We start from the raw sequence: 21,300 nt of genomic DNA on the forward strand, positions 1-21,300 counted from the left end.
TTGCTCTAGACTTTATATCAAATCCCGACAATTCCGAAATTTCCACTTCCGTAGTAAACAAACGCGGGAAAGTTTGTTTACTACACGTGCATTGCCTTGCTATGGCCAAGTCTAAACCACGGATGCGAGAGCTACCCCAGTCGACCATCAGACTTCTGGGAAGCACTCAAGTGATCACATCAATTTATAGTGTTGTGAAAGAATTGCTAGAGAATTCAATTGATGCTGAATCAACATCTCTAGATATAAAATTGGTACTTCCTATGATAATCCTTTTATATTTGACAACAATCAAAGTAATCAAAATGGGGTTGTGAGGGCGTATTTTTTTCTAGGCAAGTTTAATGTCGATAGCACGTGTTTCATACGTCTGATATTTTTTAGCATGTAACCAAAAGAGATGCTTGATCTCAATCAAATGCATACTTGACTTGTAAGGCGAGCGAAAGATGAAATATTTTTGTGAGTCTGCAAGACTTAGTCCGAAGGGTTCTGGCAATCTGTGACAAAACTGAAGATAAGAGTCGTGGATAGATATTTAGAACCCATCAGATAATGCATGACTATGCTCCCTGTTGAGAAGGACCAAGGCAAAATACTAAAAGGACAGCTATAGATACACAAGTCTGTGTGTAGGACAGACATAGATGAAAATACAAAAGTTTGTGTAGGACAGACATAGATGAAAATACAAAAGTTTGTGTAGGACAGACATAGATGTACATACAGTCTGTGTGTAGGACAGACATAGATGTTGATGCACATGTCTGTGGAGAGGACAGACATGGATATAGATACATAAGTCTGTGTGTAGGACCGACATAGATGAAAATACGAAAGTCTGTGTAGGACAGACATAGATGTATATACTATCTGTGTGTAGGACAGACATAGATGAAAATACAAAAGTCTGTGTAGGACAGACATAGATGTACATACAATCTGTGTGTAGGACAGACATAGATGAAAATACAAAAGTGTGTAGGACAGACATAGATGTACAAACAGTCTGTGTGTAGGACAGACATAGATGTACATACAGTCTGTGTGTAGGACAGACAGATGAAAATACGAAAGTCTGTGTGTAGGACAGACATAGATGAAAATACAAAAGTCTGTGTGGAACAGACATAGATGTAGATACAGTCTGATTGGAAGACAGACCTAGAGGATAATATGAAAGTCTGTGTGTAGGACAGACAGATGAAAATACAAAAGTCTGTGTGGGACAGGCGTAGATGTAGATACAGTCTGTGTAGGACAGACACAGAGGAAAATATGAGTCTGTGTGTGGGACAGACATTGTTGTAGTGTGTAGGATTGACAGATGTAACTACAGAAGTTTGTACAGGATGGGCATAGATATAGTGTATAGGACAGACATAAATGTAGATACATAAGTCTGTGTGTAGGACAGAATTAGATATAAAATATTCATAAGTCTATGCATAGATTGAAAGTTTGTAAATTAAGGTTGTCTTGTTTTTATTTTTTCAATGATTCAACTCTTTACAGTTTTACCAAAAGCTTGTAACAGAAAGGACATATTTTTCACGGTTGATATGAACAAACTGTTTTTCTTTGTTTAGTTAAATTCTACAATGTACAGTAAATCAAATTTTCACAACAGTAAAAGGAAAATTTTCACAATTTTATTCCATCCTCAAAAATGGTAAAAGAGAACTTTGAAAAAACAAGGGGCCCAGGGGACCTGCATTACTCACCAGGCCAATTCAGCTATTTAGTCATATAACAAAGAATTTCAAATATGACAAATACATTCTGAAAAAAATTTCCGTATTAGGCCCTTGCCTTATGATCAAACAGAAGTCATATTCATTATTCGTAGAAATTGCTTCAGACCGAACTTGCATAATACTCTTGTATGAAAGAAGGATTTTTAAGAGCTTACATATTCCCAATTGAGCCCCACCCCTCCTGCCGGATAGGGCTGGGATCCACTGTTTCAATAGAATTGATGCCCTTTCCCACAAGATTACTTCAGACCAAATTTGGTCAATATTCATTCATTTTTACAGGAGGAGTAGGGTTTCAAATAATTGACTCTATTTCCCCTTTTGGGTCCTACCCTAGGGATTTGATACCTAGAGTCTAGACAGGATTAATTCCCCTTCACACAAGAATGCTTCAGACCAAATCTAGCCAATATCCATTCATTCGGTGCTGGATTACAAAATAACAATAAATAACATGTACAAGAATATTACATAAAATAAATAATCAGACGTTTTATTGATTATGGATCGTTTATCAGAAAGTCTTAATACATAGCAGGCCGGTTTAATAGCGTTTCTCGAAACCCCAGAAGTCGTCGTCGGCACTGTGGAAGAACTCCTCGGCGTTGAAGTTGTCTTCCTCTGTCTGGTCGTTGTAATAAATGGCGTTCTCGTCGTCTGATGGTGTGTCAGTAGGGTCAGTGGCGCCGTGGGTCATGGGCGGGTCATGTTACTGTATAGTTATCGTTAATTGGCTAATCACACGCTGTCACTCACTCACACTCGAGGTGAGGAGACGACCCAAGCTGTTTATAACACTGCTAGGCTAACCGTTATCAAAACACCAATTATCGAAATGAGGACTTGTCATACTGGTAAGCTTACTGTACCATTATGGAGAATAACTGTTGTTATAAACAATTAAGGGAATTCTTGAATGGTACCTGTAAGTTATACACAATGCGACATGCTCTCGGCCATTACGACATTAGCGTACGTGAAATGAAATCGGCAGCTTCAATTTGCATTTTTACCCGCGGACATTACATGGAAGGTGGGTTTTTTCCCCAGATTTTTGTGTCAAAAAAGGGGTGCGGACATTACACAGATGCGGACATTACGTGGGTTTTTACGGTAGTAGGATTTCAAAGAATTAACTCTATTTTCCATATTGGCCCTCACACTACCTGCCCAACGGGGCCTGAGACCTAACCTCTATACAAGATTGATTCCCCTTCATCCAACAATACTTCAGGCCCAATCTGGACAATATCCATTCATTCCTACCAAGAGGAATTGGACTTCAAAGAATTTACTCTTATTTCCCCCATTAGGCTCTGCCCCTCCCACCCCAGGGGCTAAGACTTAGCGTTTATACAAGATTGATTTCCCTTCACCCAAAAATGCTTCAGGTGAAATCTGGCAATATCCATTCATTCCTAAAACAGGAGTAGGATTTTAAAGATTTTTCTCTATTTCCCCTATTGGGCCCCACCCCTCCTGCCCCAGGGAGCTGAGACCTAAAGTTTATACCAGATTGATCTCCTTTCACCAAGGAATGCTTCAGACTTAATTTGGATAATATCCTTTCATTCATACAGGAAGTATGGAATTTTAATGAATTTACTCTATTCCCTATATTGAGCCACATAATTTAAAACTCTGCATTAAAATTATTAGTATTAGTATTTAGGTATTGATACAAATCCTCCTCAAATGACTAAAATTAAAGGTTTTTTGTTGGTAGGAGAATTTTGGTCTGGATAAAATAGAAGTAAGGGACAATGGTAATGGAATACCAAAGGCTGATGTCCCTTTTGTAGCTAAGCGCTACTACACATCTAAACTGTCAACATTCTCTGATCTTGAGAACCTCAGTACATATGGATTCCGAGGAGAGGCCCTGGGTAAGTACTCTTATTTTGAGTAGCTCAGTACCTTCGAAGAGAGGTACTGGGCAATTACTCTTTACATAGGGCTGTTTATTACCTACAGTATTTGAGAAGAGGTGCTGGGTAAGTACTCGGACATTAAGCTGTTCATCATTAAGCAACACAATGGAGAGGTGCTGGGTGAAGAACTTGACGTTGAGCAGCTCAGTATCTGTGGATTCCAAGGATAATGTGACTTTGTGCTGTTCATTATGTATGGATTCTAAGGGGAGGTACTGGGTGAGTATTCGATCATTAAGCTGTTTTGTAACTGTGAATTTGGAGGAGGCACTTAGTGAGTATCCCAACATTTAGCAGCAAAATACCTATGGAAAGATGTGCTGTGTGTACCATAAAATTTAGCAGTTAAGTACCCATGGATTTCAAGCAGATGTGCTGTGTGTACCATAACATTTAGCAATTAAGTACCCATGGATTTCAAGGAGATGTGCTGTGTGAGTACCCTAACATTTAGCAGCTAAGTACCCATGGATTTCAAGGAGATGTGCTGTGTGAGTACTTGAACATCGAGCTGTTTCGTATCTATGGAATCAAAGAAGAGGTGCTGGGTGAGTACTGTGATCTTGAGCAGTTCAGTACCTACAGTATGGATTCTGAGGAGATGTGCTGGGTATATACCTGGTACTCACACCTTGAGCTGTTCATCATCAGTAGCAATTTGGAGGAGAGGTGCTTGGTAAATAACTTGAGCTACAGATTCGTGGAGAGATGTTGGATGATTTGACCTTGACCAGCTCATTATCTGGATTTAAAGGAGAGGCATTAAGAAGGTACCCTGACCTTGAGGAGCTCATTATCTATGGATTCTGAGAAGGGGTTTGGACAAGAACTGGGTGTAATAAACCTCAACTCTTGACTCTCACAGCATGCACAACAGTATTATTTTGTATTATTTCTGGTTCAAAACCAGGTTGGATTTTGGAGGAAGAATATGGAAGGTCCATTATGTATGATAAAAAATCTGGTGATGGTTTGTTATTTGGGTCATTTGTCCAAAACTAATCAGTGGAATTTACTTAGTTTTGTACCAGATTTCCACCACAATGTATCTTATATGTATGCTGATATTTTCTAATTAAATTGGTTCATAACAGAAGCTTTGAAATGCCATGATTTTCAATATTGCTCTTTGATTGCTCATCTACTGCTGTATGTATAGCCAATAAGATAAAGCGTTATATGTTTTTCAATGAGAAACCCTTGTCTCAAATTCATCAGATTTCTGTCATTAATTTATTAAATATTTTTGATAGGTTCATTGTGTACAGTAGCTGATGTTTCTTTGACAACAAGAACAAAAAATGACGACATCAGTTTGACTTACACCATCAGCAGGGAAGGGGAGATAATCAGTACCAAGCCATCACATCTTGCCAAAGGTACCCCTGTAACTGTGACAATTATTATAGTATTTATTGCAGTGTTTAATGTACATTATATTTATTTTCAGTTTTAAAAAATAGTTGTTAGATATTGTAGACCATGCTGAATGATGACACTCAAGAAGAAATGAAATATTTTGTTGTTGTATGAAATCAACCAAGGAAAAAACTTAACATATGATGAAAAGATTTCTAAAATAAATTTTGAATGCCTTGGATGGGAAACCACTTTAAACAACCCATACATTTTTAAATAGATACTTTCAACATATAGTAATACACATGTACATATATATCAAAACCAAACTTTTTTTCTGCAAGTCTTATATCAAGCTTTGCTTTTTGCTGCATAATTTAAATCAAACAGAATCTTCGTAAATCATTAGAAAAAATAAAACCAGTCATGTTTGAAACAATTTGTATAACCTCTTAGTTTCTGAAACACATGGAATGAAATTAATTTTAGCACAAAAAGGAAATGTATCATTCTTGGAAAATTTTGAATTATACTTGTTTATCAATTGTATATTTCTTAAGGGACCACGTTATCAGCAGCTCACCTGTTTAAAAATCTGCCAGTAAGACGACAGGTGTACAATAATGTAAAGAAAAAGAAAGAAGAACTCAAGAAAGTTGAAACTATAGTGATGGCCTTTGGACTGATCTTTCCTAACATCAGAATCACACTTCGTCATAACAAAGACCTAGTTTGGCAGAAAAATCCTGTTCAGGATCTACGTTCCTCTGTTGCTGGTATTCTTGGCAAAAACGTTCTCAACCAAATGGAATATAAATGTTTTAAAGATTCAGATCCAGAGGTAATGAATTATTTATTTACTTTAAGGTTGAAGTTGAACCTATATTTTAAAGTTTACCTAATAACTTTTTTTCAATGCACTAGTATTGCAGTTGTTGTGGGGATCAAAGCAAATGGGTTCCTGAGTTTTAAAAGTTATTTTGAGTTCTTGTGTTTTGTTTGATATAAATTGATATCAGAAGTTTGATAGTTCTTGTGCTATACACAGAATAATTGAGATACCTGAGATGGACAGTCAAAATTAACTTATCATTATCTATACAGAAGAAAGAAATCTTTACTTGATATAAATATTCAATAAAGAGGAGTTCTCCCTTCCACTCCACCCCTTTCTTCCCATCTCCACCCCTCCCCCACACTTTCCCACCCGACACACTCTGCTAAAAGAACAGTTTTGAAGGATGCTCCTGAAGTATATACTGAAAAAAAATGCATTTTTTTGTATATATGTTTAGGAACACTTACTCCTGGACCAATCAAGAGGGAGATGTTTTTCTTAATTGGACATATATATATGCATAGACTCCAAAGATATTAATCTTAGATTAAACAGTTATTCATGACAAACCTTTTACCTGCATTGGAACTAATGCAGATTTTTGTAGAAATGTATGTTCCCAGCTGTGACAGTGACCCTCAAATGACCAGCCGATCCTCTGCTGATCGATGCTTTATTTACGTCAACTCAAGACCAGTCAATCTCAAATATATAGAAAAGGTGAGACTTTTAATTATTGGTAAATTCTATCATGTTGCTGAAACTTTCAAAGTCATGATCTCAATAGCAGTTGCTTACTATGAATGATCCACTTTAAATGTACCATAGATTGCGATTCTTGGATTTTGGAAGTAAAAGTTTGTTACTGCTATTTCTGGGAAAGTACTGGATGGATCTTTCTCAAATTTCATATGCAGGTTCCCCTTGGTCCCTAGTTGTGCATTGTACCTTTTTTGGACTGATTCGTATTCAAGATGGCTGACAGACGGCCATCTTGGATTTTGGAAGTAAAAGTTTATTATAGCTATTTCTTGGAAAGTACTGGATGGATCTTTCTCAAATTTCATATGCAGGTTTCCCTTGGTCCCTAGTTGTGCATTGTACCTTTGGACTGATCTGAAATCAAGATGGCTGACAGGCAGCCATCTTGGATTTTGGAAGTAAAAGTTTGTTACCGCTATTTCTGGGAAAGTTCTGGATGGATCTTTCTCAAATTTCATATGCAGGTTCCCCTTTGTCCCTAGTTGTGCATTGTACCTTTTGTGGACTGATCTGAAGTCAAGATGGCTGACAGACGGCCATCTTGGATTTTGGAAGTAAAAATTTGTTATAGCTATTTCTTGGAAAGTACTGGATGGATCTTTCTCAAATTTCATATGCAGGTTCCCCTTGGTCCCTAGTTGTGCATTATACTGATCTGAAATCAAGATGGCTGACAGGCAGCCATATTGGATTTTGAAAGTAAAATCTTGTTACCGCTATTTCTGAGGAACTACTGGATGGATACTTCTGATATTTCATAGGTATTGGTTTCCCTTGGTCCCTAGTTGTGCATTGTACTTTTTTTGGACTGATTTGAAATCAAGTTGGCCCACAGGCAGTCATCTTGGATGTCGACAGTAATACAGCACAAGCATATTTTCTTCGATATTCTATCATATTGATTCAAGACCATGTCCATTATCCACCTGTAACTGACTGCTATCTAATAATACTTTGGGATCTTTTTCAAATGATATTTGCTAATAGGTGCTTAATAAAACTATCTTGTGCCATCATTGAGTACATTCAATGAAGACCAGTTCATGAACATTTACAAAACCTGTAACACAAAAAAAAAATAAACAAATCTTCAAGAACTGAAAACAGATCCTCAAATGGTGGGCGCCAAGATCCCTCTGGGATCTCTTGTTGTAATTTGTCAGAGATTTACAAACGACACATATATTATATAAATTATGAAGGATTACATGATTCTGATATAAAAGTATACACAGATTGACAGGATTTTCCTCAAGCAAATCCCTTTCATCGCAAGTATTTAAAAGAAGATCTGGACATTATATGGTCAGCCTGATTGCTAACACTGTCTTTGTAAAGCAGGACAAAATTGAAGTCTTTTGAAAAGGAACATTGTATGTTGATCATTTAAGTTAACAATTTCTAAGAAAACTACCAAATTGTATAAATGTATAAATAGATATAAGGGTATTATGGGATATTTTATTTTGTATGTGATTACGAGTTCGGTTCTGTTTCAGCTATTGAAACAATGTTATGCCTCCTCACATTCATATGAAGCAACACGTGTGCCTATTTGCTGTGTGTCAATTGTGCTGCCCTCTGGTGAGATTGATGTGAACCTTGACCCTAACAAAACACGAGTTCTGCTTCATCATCAGGTACTGACAACTTCTAACATTTAAGACTGAATTCACCTTGTAAACTGTTTTTGTTTTAGTGGATATGAAAAATATTCAGAGTGCAAATTCATCAATTTATTTGTTAATACATTGTACAGCAAAACAACAAAACAAAAGTTCCTTTTTAAAAAGTTAAATTGAACTTATTATAATTCTTAATATGTGAAACAACGTTTCCTGGTACTTTTGGAAGTTCAGGTTTGAGAAGTTTTCAAGGTCACCAAAAAACCAATAATTACTTCAGATTGACTGAGAATTTTCAGGAAAGAAAATTGTCATGGTGTGAATTTCATAGACTATCAGTGTTGTATCTACTTTGTGACCTCTATTCATCCTTCCTTTCTTTCTGTCTTTTTCTTCTCTCACTTTAGCATGATTAAATCTTGCATTTTTTCCTTAAAGTAAAGTATCTGTCGAGGCAAGGAATGTGATCGGTTTCGGTTATAACTTTCTTATTGTTCTGTGTTTGGCATTTAGTTTTAAATGATTTAAGGGTAAGATAGGGTGTGCTACTGCTGAACAATATGTTGTTACCAGGTTATGATAAAAGTGATGGCAGTTTGAGAATAGAGCCCTTGGAAGGTCACAAAACATTGTGTTTATAACAAGAGTTTCTTGGAACTGTATGTGTCGCCTGCATAAAGTGTCATGGTCACCCAGAACTTGAACTAGATGTGTAACAGTCAACCATAAAGTTGTAATACCAAATTTCATTTCTATAACTTGAAGCATAAGCGAAAAAATTCCCAGAAAATTTTCTAAGTTGAAAGGGGCATAACTCTGCCAAAAAGGGTCACAGACAGCCGGGAATCAAACTTAATCTGAACCCTTGCAACAAAAAGCCATATGCCAAATTTCATTTTGATAACTCAAAGCATTACCAAAAAAATTTGGAAATTTTTTTCGTAAGTTGAACGACGCAGACGCCAAAAAGTTGATCCCGGGAATCAAAGTGTCCGCCAGCTCTGCAGGCGACACAATAAAGGATAATTTTTAATATTGTGGGTTTTTTTTTAAGGTTTAGAATCTGTATTGTTGATAATAAACTATTCATGTTCTTCTACTCCAGGTTTCTGTTGAAAATGTTATTCAAGCCCTCCTGGAGGAAATTTATGGACCAGCAGTACAGTCAAACAATAAGCAAAACCCAAAGGCTGATTCACCCACATTACTTGATCAGTTCTCAGAACAGAGTTTGAACTTAACTCTGACCAGTAATGACCAACATAATGATAGCATTACAAAAATTACTGCTGTAAAAAGTGCAGAGATATGTGATAAACAGATACCCGTATTTAAGGTTACCATGGAAACGACTGATGGTGACCAATCAGAAAGTGTTTTGGTAAAAGATCAGGTGATTGTAGACAAAATTGATATTAGTTATAGGAAAGAATCTTTTCCTATGGATTGTGATGAGCATTCAAATCAAATTGTGAGAGGAAGTGACATTTCAGAACTTGAAGTACCTTGTGTACCAACAAGAATTATAACACCACCTATTGCTTGCAATGATAAACAAGAAAAAATAACTATGCTTTGTGGAGATAATGTGAAGATACAGAAGGGATGTTTTGATATTATTGGAGACTGTTTCAAAGATGTATTATCTGATGATGAACATCTATGTACAATGAAGGAAGGTGATCCTGATTCACAAATGAGGGAGGATAATCCTGGTTCACAAATGAAGGGAGATAATTCTGATTCGCAAATGAAGGGAGATAATCCAAGTCTACATCCAACATCATATCAAGAGTCATCTTCAGATTTGTTTGATGATAGTTTAACAGACTTAATGATTAATCTTGATAAGAACACTGGAGAAGAAATACCAGTTGTCAGTTCTGTCTCAAAACAAACAAATAACAACAGCAAGTCAGATGTGACACCTGGAGGTCAACTCTGGAGTAAAGGTCAAATGTCAGTTGGCTCTGGCAGTGCTGTTTTACAGGTAAAAATGCACATGGGATTATTGTTTACCATTTTGTGTGTTATTTTCTTTTCAATATTATGCCTATGATAGTGACATTAATAAGATAGATGTTTTGTTTTTATTTTTTTTAGCCCACCATCTGATGATGTTCTCTTCTGATGATGATTTATTCAAATCGCTCTGTGTCTGTGGTCAGTCGTCTTTCCATCCATCAGTCTGTAAACAAATTTTGTTTTAACTGTTTGTTGAGAAGTACTGGATGGATCTTTTTCAAATTGATATGTAGGTTCCCCTTGGTCCCTAGTTGTGCCAATTTGATCTAGGGCCTGATCAAAAAAACAAAATGGCCAACAGGCAGCCATCTTGGATTTTTTCAAGGAAGTTTTTTATTGCTATTTCTTTGAAAGGAAGGGATGGATCTCTCTCTAATTTCATATGTATGTTCCCCTTGGTCTCTAGTTGTGCCCATGTAGTTTTGGGACTGATCAGAAAAAAAGTTCATTAGAACTACAGCATAGATCTTTCTCAAATTTCATGTGTAATGTTTTTCTTGATCGCTAGTTGTGCCTGTTTGACTTTGATACAAATCAGAAAAAGCAAAATGGCACACAAGTGGCCATCTTTACATTTTGATGTCGAAAGTTTGTTATCACTATTTCTTGAAAACTGCTGTATAGATCTTTCTCAAATTTCTTGTATAGGTTCCTTTAGGTCCCTTGTTGTGCCTGTTTGAGTTTGGGACTGATAAGGAAAACAAAACGGCCAACAGGCAGCCATCTTGGATTTTGCTAAGTAAAGATTGTCATTGCTATTTCTAGAAGTTCTAAATGGATATCATTCAAATTTCACATGTATGTTCCCTGCAATCTCTCGTTGTGCTTGTTTGACTTTGGGACTGATCAGAAGAAACAAAATGGCTCTCAGGTGCTAGTTTGGATTTGGCAGGTAAAGATTATCACCAATATTTTTACAAAGGAATGTTCAAATGTATAATCATTAAGAGCAGAAACAGAGAAGAGAAGAGAAAAGATCCAGCTTTCACAGAGCATATAAAAATGAAACAATGGCGGGCACCAAGATCCCTCTGGGATCTCTTGTTAACAACTATGCAAGAAAGAGTAGAATGTTCCTGTTCTAGGTCTTAAGATTGTCAAGTTTGATTTATGTTTATGTTAAGTTTTTAATGTGATTTGAAGTTCCTAAATCTTTTATTTTATCATGCTGTAATTAAACAATCCGTACATTCACATCAAAGTTCAAATAAAAAGTCTGATGAATGTAATCCATGTAGTTTTGTTAAGGAGCTTTTACTGGAAGAATAACTGTTGTACTTTATATTGAGAGTGAAATAAATGTTGTTCAAAAGAAAAATTAATCAAAATAATGATCAGTCTGAAAACCTTGTTTTTTTCCTGACAGCCTGTGATGTTACTGACAGCAGGGAATTCAAAACGACCTTTAACCTCACCAACTGAACTTTCACCTCCCACTAAGAAGAGAAATATTGCTCTAGAGGTTTGTTGAATCTATGAAATATAAAGATAAAACAACTAAATTTAGATTTAGATTTTAGGTGGATGCTTTTAATTTCCCTGATTCAGAAAAAAGTGCTTTCAATTTGCATTTGCACAATGTATGTGTTAAGATATTGAATGAATGGTTAATATTATACTTGTTATATTTGTTTATATTACTTAGAAAGTAAAATTCAATATAGGCTATATATATAAACTTATGAGATATAATTGTTTTATGATGTATCTTTATTTTTTTTTTGTTTGATAATTAACTAAATTTTAAATGATATGTCAAGTTGTCTCAGATAGTTATACCAGGAAACTTATGCTCTCTCTTTTTTTGTCATCTAACCCGAAGGGTCAGGATGACCTATAGCCATCATGTTTCATCTGTTGTCATGCGCCGTTCGCTGTGCGTAAAATTTCCATTCAAATGACTTCTTCTCAATAACCAGAGGGCTTGTAGCATGATGGGATGAAGGCTACCATGTTTCTTAATATGAATGGCCTTGACCCATTTTCAAGGTCACAGTGGTCAGATATGTCAAAATCTTTTAAAGGACTCTTCTCTAAATAAAAAAAGGTCTAGACTGCTGACATTGAGCCTGTAGCATGATGGTACTAACTGCTTGTAAGTTTGTTAATATAAACAACCTTGACTTACTTTCAAGGTCGCAGTGGTCAAATATGTTTTTGTAGGACAAAACAGGCGTGAGTTTCCCTGTATTAAGTTATCTGTCATTATACTTATTTCAAGTTATAGACTCTGTAGCAATTACTTTAATAATGAAATGTATACTCATACAAATAGGAAGGCCAGCCCACTCTGTATGACATGGTGTCTGGTCAACCAGTACAGAGAGATCAAACAAAGAAAGGATACAGTGCCTTTGTCAAGAAAAACAGACCTCATGGTAATGTCAAGACCTAATACATCTCTCATTATGTTTAAAATCCTACCTACCGCCCTTAAATCACTTAAATCAGATTTCTTTATTTCAATTTGTTTTCTATGCTTCATTACACTAGTCCACATGCTCTAGATCCAGTTTGTTTTCTATGCTTCACTACACTAGTCCAAATGCTCTAGATCCAATATAAAATAGATTTGATCATTTTTCTTTTAGTGAACTAGAATTTTAGGTAATTGAAAAGCATATTAGTGCAACGATTACCTTGTTCACTCAGAATGGAAGAAATTCTCACTTTACAGGCAGTCCACTAGTTGTAGATCCAGTATCAAATATCTTTGATAATTTTCATTTTAGTATACTCAGATTTTAGACACTTTTATAGCCTATTAGTGCAACAATGAACTAGTTCACTAACATTTTGTTTACTTTCGAGATCAATACTAATTTGATTCAGTTACTAAATTCTCTTACCCATGAACATCATTGACATGAGAACACTATGAGAACCTTAACAGTATAACCAGTTAATGAACACTATATTAGGATATTTTGTTTTTGTGCAATAGGTTTTATTATCAATTTTACAATTTGGTTGGTATTTTGTCTTCGGATAGTTTGATTTGCTTTTTTTGTGTTTTTATTCCCCAGTGGTAGCTGAAATCCCTACAGCTAGCTTTGATGAGGTGACAGATATTCTGAATCAGCAGTGGGACAAAATGTCCCCAGAAAGCCGCCAGAAATATGATCATGAGAGGCATGAATGTGAATCACAAAGGTAATGAAAACTATAGTGATCATATCAACAGCATTTTCTGTGAAAAACTCTGTTAATTTCAAGTAGCACTGAAAAGATAACTTCTTAGATATATTTTGTTTCAGTATCATGTCCGATTTGCAGACAAGCAACAAGAAAAAAATGTTCCTAAGAAATACTATAAATGATGTATTATTTTAAAATTTGCTTCCAGTTTGTCTTAAAGTTGTTAATCTTTATAGATAAAAGCATGGCTCTGATTTGCTTGTGGGAAGTATTTGTGAATTTTTTCTTGTCTTTAAGAGAATGTAAGTTTGGTTGTAGGATGTTTTCCCTTTGTTGATCTTTGCTGTTAATTTATATATTACTGTAGTTTAACATTATTTTCAGGGAAGATATTTCACCTAAAAAACCAGAAAAGAATCTCGTAAATAAAATGAAGCTTAAAAGCAAACCAGTAAAGGTAAGATACAAGTTGTTAGAGGTCCAAATATCTCCTCTGGCAGCATCATTAGAACCTTGTTACAAGGTATTACTACTTTAACTGAATCAAAGTCCACGAAAGGCATGTTATTAAGAGGAATTGGGAGTGCTGTTACATAAGCAATGGATTTCAAAATTTTGCAGATATTGTTATTGTTTTTTCTCTCAAATGAAAATTATATTCAAACAGGACTGTCACTAAAGAGTTGTGACATAGGGCTCTCACAATATTCAAGATGGCTGCCTTACTTCAACATCTTGTTAATGCTACTTCACCAGAATGGAATTGTTATATTGAGATAGGAAAAATGAGTTCTATTTGGTCCACAGATGTTTCTGTAAAGTTTTTATAACTATTTACTGTCATGGTAGTCTTATATAACTGATTTATCATATAAATGTTTTTCTACCTTGTATTGTAACCAATAGAAGATTATAGATAGTCACCATCTTGTCACACATTCAGTCATTCTTAGTGTTGATGCTATCTCGATGTGATTTTCTGGTATCTTACAGGCAGGTGTCAGCATTAAAGATCAGCTTTTGTTGGCAGCACAGAAAAGTAAATCAAAAAGAGAAACTGTCATTTCATTTTCAATGGAGAATTTACGGAACAATTTTTCCAGACAGTTGAATGTCAGGTTTGTTTGGGGTTTTTTTGGGGGGATTTTTAAGCTTACCTGGCGTGACCTATATTCAAGGTCTTAGGGGTCAGATTTGTTAAAACATTTAAACAACTTCTCCTCATAATCTAAAAGGTCTAGAGGCATGATATCTGGATGGTATGTTCCTTGGATGAAGCCCAAGTAGCTTCCAAAGAGACATTTCTTTGACCTGTGTGCAAGGTCATAGGGGTCAAATTTGTTAAAACCTTTAAACAACTTCCTCTCGTGAACTACAAGGCCTAGAAGCATGATGTTTGACTGGTGTGTTCCTTGTATGAAGCCTATCAATGTTTGTGAAAAAAGAATTATCTTGACCTACATTAAAGGTCACAGGGGTCAAATTCATTAAAACCTTCAAACGACATCTTTTCATGACCTAAAAGGCACAATATTGGGTTGTTATGTTCCTAGGATATAGCCCAACAAAGCTTTTGAAAATAAATTACCTTGATGTATATTCAAGGTCACAGGAGTCAACATTTAAACAACTTCTGCTTGTGAAAAGCCTAGAGACATATTTTGTTAGTATGTTCCTCAGATGAAGCCTGACAAAGATTACAAAAAGAAATTATCTTGATCTGTATTCATTGTCACAGGGGTCTAATTTGTTAAAATATTTAAATGACTTTGTCTCATGAACATAAAGGCCTAGAGGCATGATAATTGGGTGGTGCATATATACCAGGTGAGCACTGCAGGCCCATTGGACCTCTTGTTTTCATTTTATTTTTTAATCATATTTATTTTGGTTCAAAGTAAATAGTCACACTTTCAAACAAAGATTGTTCAAAGTTAAAGAAATTTGGTTCAAGAAGAAAATAAAATGGATGAACTCAAGATCAAGCAAACTAACAAGAGAAATATACAGAAAATATGGACTAGAATTGGTTACAGTGATGCAGAAAATGGACATTGAAATAATTCGCTTTAAAATGTCCATTCCTAGTCAGTTTCCAAAAACTCCTAAGTTGGACCTGATTGGCCATTTGAAGTCTTGTCGTACATGGACATGTTGCCTGGACGAGAAAATCTGCATTCTGAACTGCCATCGAATACAGGAAACAGTTTTGTATCACCAGCTTATGTCGGACCATGTGCTGTCAGTCATACCCCTGGAGCAGCCAATCAGACTCACACCTCAGTAAGAAACAGTTGAATCATATTTTAATCAGATTACTGGGATTATAAAACAAATGAATAATGTGGACATCATTTCTCAGTCACACTCTCTTGACGGCTGGCCACCATGATAATCTATTATTAGGGATCATCAAGATGTCAGATACCCCCTTAATGTATTGTTGGGTAATTTATGGTGGAGTGGAGTCTTATTATTACAGAAAGAAGATTTCTTATTTACAGTTTACAGTCATTTGTTGTAAGACTGTAAAATTAGACCTGAGGCGTTATAGTGAACAGAAAAGGTATTGTTAACAAGACAATGATATTTAAGTATCCTGTATTGATAAGGTGTGAGCTTTTTTCCAAACTATAAATTGAGTAGGATATATCGTACTTTAAGATATTTTATAATGATCCAACAGATATGTGCACATATGAAGTCAGTGTGAAATCTGAAGATATCGTTTAGGTAAAATTTTACTTTTTCAGGAATGTTGGTGGGAAAAACCAGTGGGAGTGTCTCCTGTCGTTAGATTCAAATCGTTTTGCAGGTGACATATATAGCTTTATTACTGATGAAAGGATTGTTGACAACGGATTTAAAGTTCGATGGTACACAGGTAAGCAATTTCATTATCTTCCGAACAGTGACATTCATTCATGTAAATAGTGTCAAGGTCAGTTGTTATCCCGGGTAATTCATGAACATAGTGTCATGGTCAGTTATCAAGGTGAATCATGCTAGTAGCATCAAGGTCAATTTCTACCAAAATGATTCATGAAAATTGTGTCAAGATTAGTTATTCTCCCAGGTGACTAGTTTCCAGGTGAGTTGTTTCCTGTTTGTACCATGCAAAAATGTCAGGGTCATGGTCATGTTCATGCAAATATTAGAGCATCACTGTCACACTTAAATGACAGATGTTGAAGGATTGCTTAAGTAGGACTTAGGACTTCATTGTCTCATTTCAAGGTCAAACATGTAACCCATATTATTTTTAGCTGGCAGGAATATTATTGATTTTTTATAAATTCTTTATGGTTATGATATTGTGTTTATCTGAAATTAAACCTCAGTTTACATCAGAAGATATTTCATTCAGTTTCTTTTGTTGTAGATAAAGAGATGGATACATCACAAGCAGACGTTGTTGCCATGACAACTTTCATTCCAGTGTATGGTATTCCTGATCTGGCAGAAGTCCTCGAGTTAATTTCTACCAATAGAGCCGAGACAGTGTCACAGTGTCGCCCTCTAAAAGTCCTTAACTATCTACAGGTATTTGACATCACAGAGTATCTCAGGCACACTCTCTCATTGTGTCGCCCTCTAAAAGTCCTTAACTATCAACAGGTATTGGACATCACAGAGTATCTCAGGCACACTCTCTCACTGTGTCGCTCTTTTAAAGTCCTTAACTATCTACAGGTATCACAAGTGTCTCCGGCACACTCTCTCATTGTGTCGCCCTCTTAAAGTCCTTAACTATCTACAGGTATCACAGAGTGTCTCAGACACACTCTCTCATTATGTCGCCCTCTAAAAGTCCTTAACTGTCTACAGGTATCACAGAGTGTCTCCAGCACACTCTCTCATTGTGTCAGCCTCTTAAATCCTTAACTGTCTACAGGTATCACAGAGTGTCTCAGGCACACTCTCTCATTGTGTAGCCCTCTTAAAGTTCGTAACTATCTACAGGTATCAGAGTGTCTTGGGCACACTCTCTCATTGTGTCGCCCTCTTAAAGTTCGTAATTATCTACAGGTATCACAGAGTGTCTTGGGCACACTCTCTCATTGTGTCGCCCTCTTAAAGTTCGTAACTATCTACAGGTATCACAGAGTGTCTCGGGCACACTCTCTCATTGTATCGCCCTCTTAATTATCTACAGGTATCACAGAGTGTCTCGGGCACACTCTCTCATTGTTCACAAACTACCTATAAGAATGTGCACTGTAATAGATTACACAGTGTGATTGATAAAGGTTCTTTATTACTGATAGCAAAACATTGAAGACCTCCAGAGATGGAAGATAATTGCAAAATACAATAAAGAATTTATGACATCTTGAACGGAAATTTGACTACTAGATAAAAAGTAGCAAGAGTTCAATTGATTATTATTATTATTTCAAAGTACAAATCAGTTTCCATTGAAAATAGATTGATCAACTTTGATTACGTCGCTCCAATACGCAAAGTAAGTGATAAGGTATCATGACACCAAACTGAGGCATGACATAAACATCGCAGGGTATCTCAGGCATGCTCTCTCAGTGTTCAGTAACTACCTTCAAGTGTTATCATTACAGAGTGTGTTTTAGCTTTCCCTCTCAGTTTTTATGCTCCATGGAAGAGAAAGCATATTGTCTCCAATTTGTCTGTTCGTTCGTTTGTCTGTCTTCCCAATTTTGTCTTGAGCATATCACAAAAGCTATTAAAGATATCAACATGAAACTTTATAGGTAGATCTTGATAAGAAGTGCAGTGAATAAGAACCATAGCTCAATTTTACATAATTTAGGAGTTATTGCCCTTTGTTTTTTTCATACTTGAATTTTGTCTGGAACATAACGCAAAAACTATAAGAGGAAACAACATGAAACTTGGTAGTATTTAATCAGGAAGCATCTATCAGTTCTATATAGATTCTCTTGTTCCTCTATGTAAATATGGACTCAATGTGCACTACTTTTCTGGGTCATTTTGAGGAGTGGGTCTCCTTGAACCTGGCGTCTACCACACATCCTGAAGTATACCTGTCACCTGCCATGCATAGAAATTAGGGAAAATGTCTATTCCGAGGATACAGTTATAACAGCAAAAGACAGTCAGTATTCTCAGCTTTCAAAAAAACAGGTCTAAATCACCCTTGGGTGGAGAGGACTCTGTTATGTATAGACGTGGTTCTTGGTGGTCTAGGGTGGTCAAGGTTGGGTCAAATAGGGGAGAAAGCAAAATTCTTTAAAATTCTACTCCTCTGTAGGAATGATTGGTATGAAGCATTCTTGGCTGAAAAGGAATCAATTTTGTATAAAAATGGGAAATTTTTGAAGTCTTTTAGAGTCCTTCTTCTGCTGGTGGAAAGTCAGGATCTTGACCAAGTATGGCCAATCCTCCTACCATAGGGGCAGAGGGCTGCAACTCATCCCATTCTTTTAGCAGTGAGTGATATAGGCCCAAAGAGCTTTTTGTTAATTACCTCTTCAGTTGGCAGTATTACAAACTGGAATAAGATTTTATACCCAACTTATGACAAAGTTGTGGCCTTTTTGTTCAGTTCATCACATTATTTAAGTGTTGAATAATAAAGAAAAGACAGTAATCTAAATCTCGGCATATTTTGATCAATTGCTTGTAATTTAACACAAATTTTTGTCCTGCTTACAGATATGTTTGTTTGTCATAAAATATTTCTGTGATACCTGGACAGTTTCAGCTAGATTAGTAATCAACCAGTGCAGAAAAATTAACTTAAATATCATAGTCAACTGCATAGAGAGATGTGTCCCTTTATCTCCTTGCCCAGTGTATATAGAGTTCCTTTGTTTCTTTGTCCACTGTATATAGAGTTATGTCCCTTTATTGTATGCTCTACTATGTTTTAAGTTGTATGCATTTATTTCATGGTCAACTTTATATGGAGTTGTGTCCCTTTATCTCATCACCACCTGTTTATAGAGTCATGTCCCTTATGAGCTACTTACTGTAAAGCTGTGTCCCTTTCTGTCATGATCAACTGTATGTAGACTTGTGTCCCTTTATCACATTGTGAACTTTATTTGGAGTTGTGTCCCTTTATCTTGTTTCTAACTGTATATAGACGTGTCGTTCCTTTATCACTTGGTCAACTGTATATGGAGTTGTGTCCCTTTATCTTGTTTCTAACTGTATATAGACATGTCGTCCCTTTATCACCTGGTCAACTGTATATGGAGTTGTGTCCTTTTATCTTGTCCCTAATGTAACTGTATATGGAGCTGTGTCCCTTTATCTCGTGGTCAATTTCATATAGAGTTGTGTCCCGTTATATTTTGCTGTAGGTAATTACACTAAGCGAAAGGAGAGTTTATTTACAATGATTTACCTTGTGTGATTTGTTGTAGGGAGAAGCTGTAAGAATGGCCAGGAAGTTACCACCTCTACAGAACAGAGAAGAGGTGCTCGACTTACAGGACCAAATGTCCTCCATTCTCCCTGATGGCTGTCAAGTGTGTCTGCATGACCGACCATTTTGCCACCCAATATATGACATGGATGATTTACCACAGACTCAGTCAGGTGTGACACAAGAAGTATTTTCTTGCTAAAGAATATAAACCCATTTGTTTAGATGGAGAAATTTGTCATTTCTTGAGAAACAGAATTTCTCTAACGTGACTTAAGAAGTTGTCTCCATTCTTGTAAGTCCTATGTGAAAGGAAGAATTTGGTCAGATATGTGATAGGAAGATTTCTAATGTTTAAAATCTGATTCAGTCAAGTCTGATAAATGAATTTCTGGAAAATGAACAGCAAGAAGAAAATGATGAAAAACTTTTTGAATGTGTTAAGGATATAATTTTCAATGACAATGCATTTCAACTAAATAAAAAAATGAAAGGTGTTTGTTTTAGTCAAGATCTACACTTCTTAAATTACTGATGGTAATGTTTATTGTATTGCTGTTTACACCTCATAAACACTGAAGATCTTATTACATTGCTGTGTACACCCCATACACACTGAAGATCTTATCATATTGCTGTGTACACCCCACACTCACTGAAGATGTTATTATATTGTTGTGTACACCCCATACACACTGAAGATGTTATCATATTGCTGTGTACACCCCATACACACTGAAGATCTTAATATATTGCTGTGTACACCCCATACACACTGAAGATCTTAATATATTGCTGTGTACACCCCATACACACTGAAGATGTTATTATATTGCTGTGTACACCCCATACACACAGAAGATGTTATTATATTGCTGTGTACACCCCATACACACTGAAGATGTTATTATATTGCTGTGTACACCCCACACACACTGTACACCCCACACACACTGAAGATGTTATTATATTGTTGTGTACACCCCACACACACTGAAGATGTTATTATATTGTTGTGTACACCCCATACACACTAAAGATGTTATTATATTATTGTGTACACCCCACACACACATTGTTGTGTACACCCCATACACACTGAAGATGTTATTATATTGCTGTGTACACCCCATACACACTGAAGATGTTATTATATTATTGTGTACACCCTACACTCACTGAAGATGTTATTATATTGCTGTGTACACCCCATACACACTGAAGATGTTATTATATTGTTGTGTACACCCCATAAACACTGAAGATGTTATTATATTGCTGTGTACACCCCATACACACTGAAGATGTTATTATATTGTTGTGTACACCCCATACACACTGAAGATGTTATTATATTGTTGTGTACACCCCATACACACTGAAGATGTTATTATATTGTTGTGTACACCCCATACACACTGAAGATGTTATTATATTGTTGTGTACACCCCATACACACTGAAGATGTTATTATATTGTTGTGTACACCCCA

At 36.0% G+C, this 21,300-nt stretch overlaps 1 protein-coding gene across 1 annotated transcript; it reads left to right on the forward strand.

Moving 5' to 3' along the window:
- The first annotated feature begins 122 nt into the window (after positions 1-122).
- LOC132565424 (PMS1 protein homolog 1-like) lies at positions 123-20,010 on the forward strand. The gene is made up of 16 exons (XM_060230065.1): positions 123-254; positions 3,484-3,643; positions 4,942-5,067; positions 5,608-5,888; positions 6,483-6,605; positions 8,147-8,287; positions 9,378-10,262; positions 11,664-11,759; positions 12,573-12,675; positions 13,324-13,450; positions 13,820-13,892; positions 14,429-14,553; positions 15,524-15,718; positions 16,189-16,319; positions 16,818-16,978; positions 19,807-20,010. Exons 1-16 carry the CDS (start codon positions 123-125, stop codon positions 20,008-20,010), a joined length of 3,063 nt encoding a protein of 1,020 aa, XP_060086048.1.
- The last annotated feature ends 1,290 nt before the right edge of the window (positions 20,011-21,300 follow it).

This window comes from Ylistrum balloti, unplaced genomic scaffold (genome assembly GCF_031769215.1).
Source record: "Ylistrum balloti isolate Yb309-2 unplaced genomic scaffold, AGI_CSIRO_Ybal_v1 Utg369722, whole genome shotgun sequence".
Lineage (NCBI taxonomy): Eukaryota > Metazoa > Mollusca > Bivalvia > Pectinida > Pectinidae > Ylistrum > Ylistrum balloti.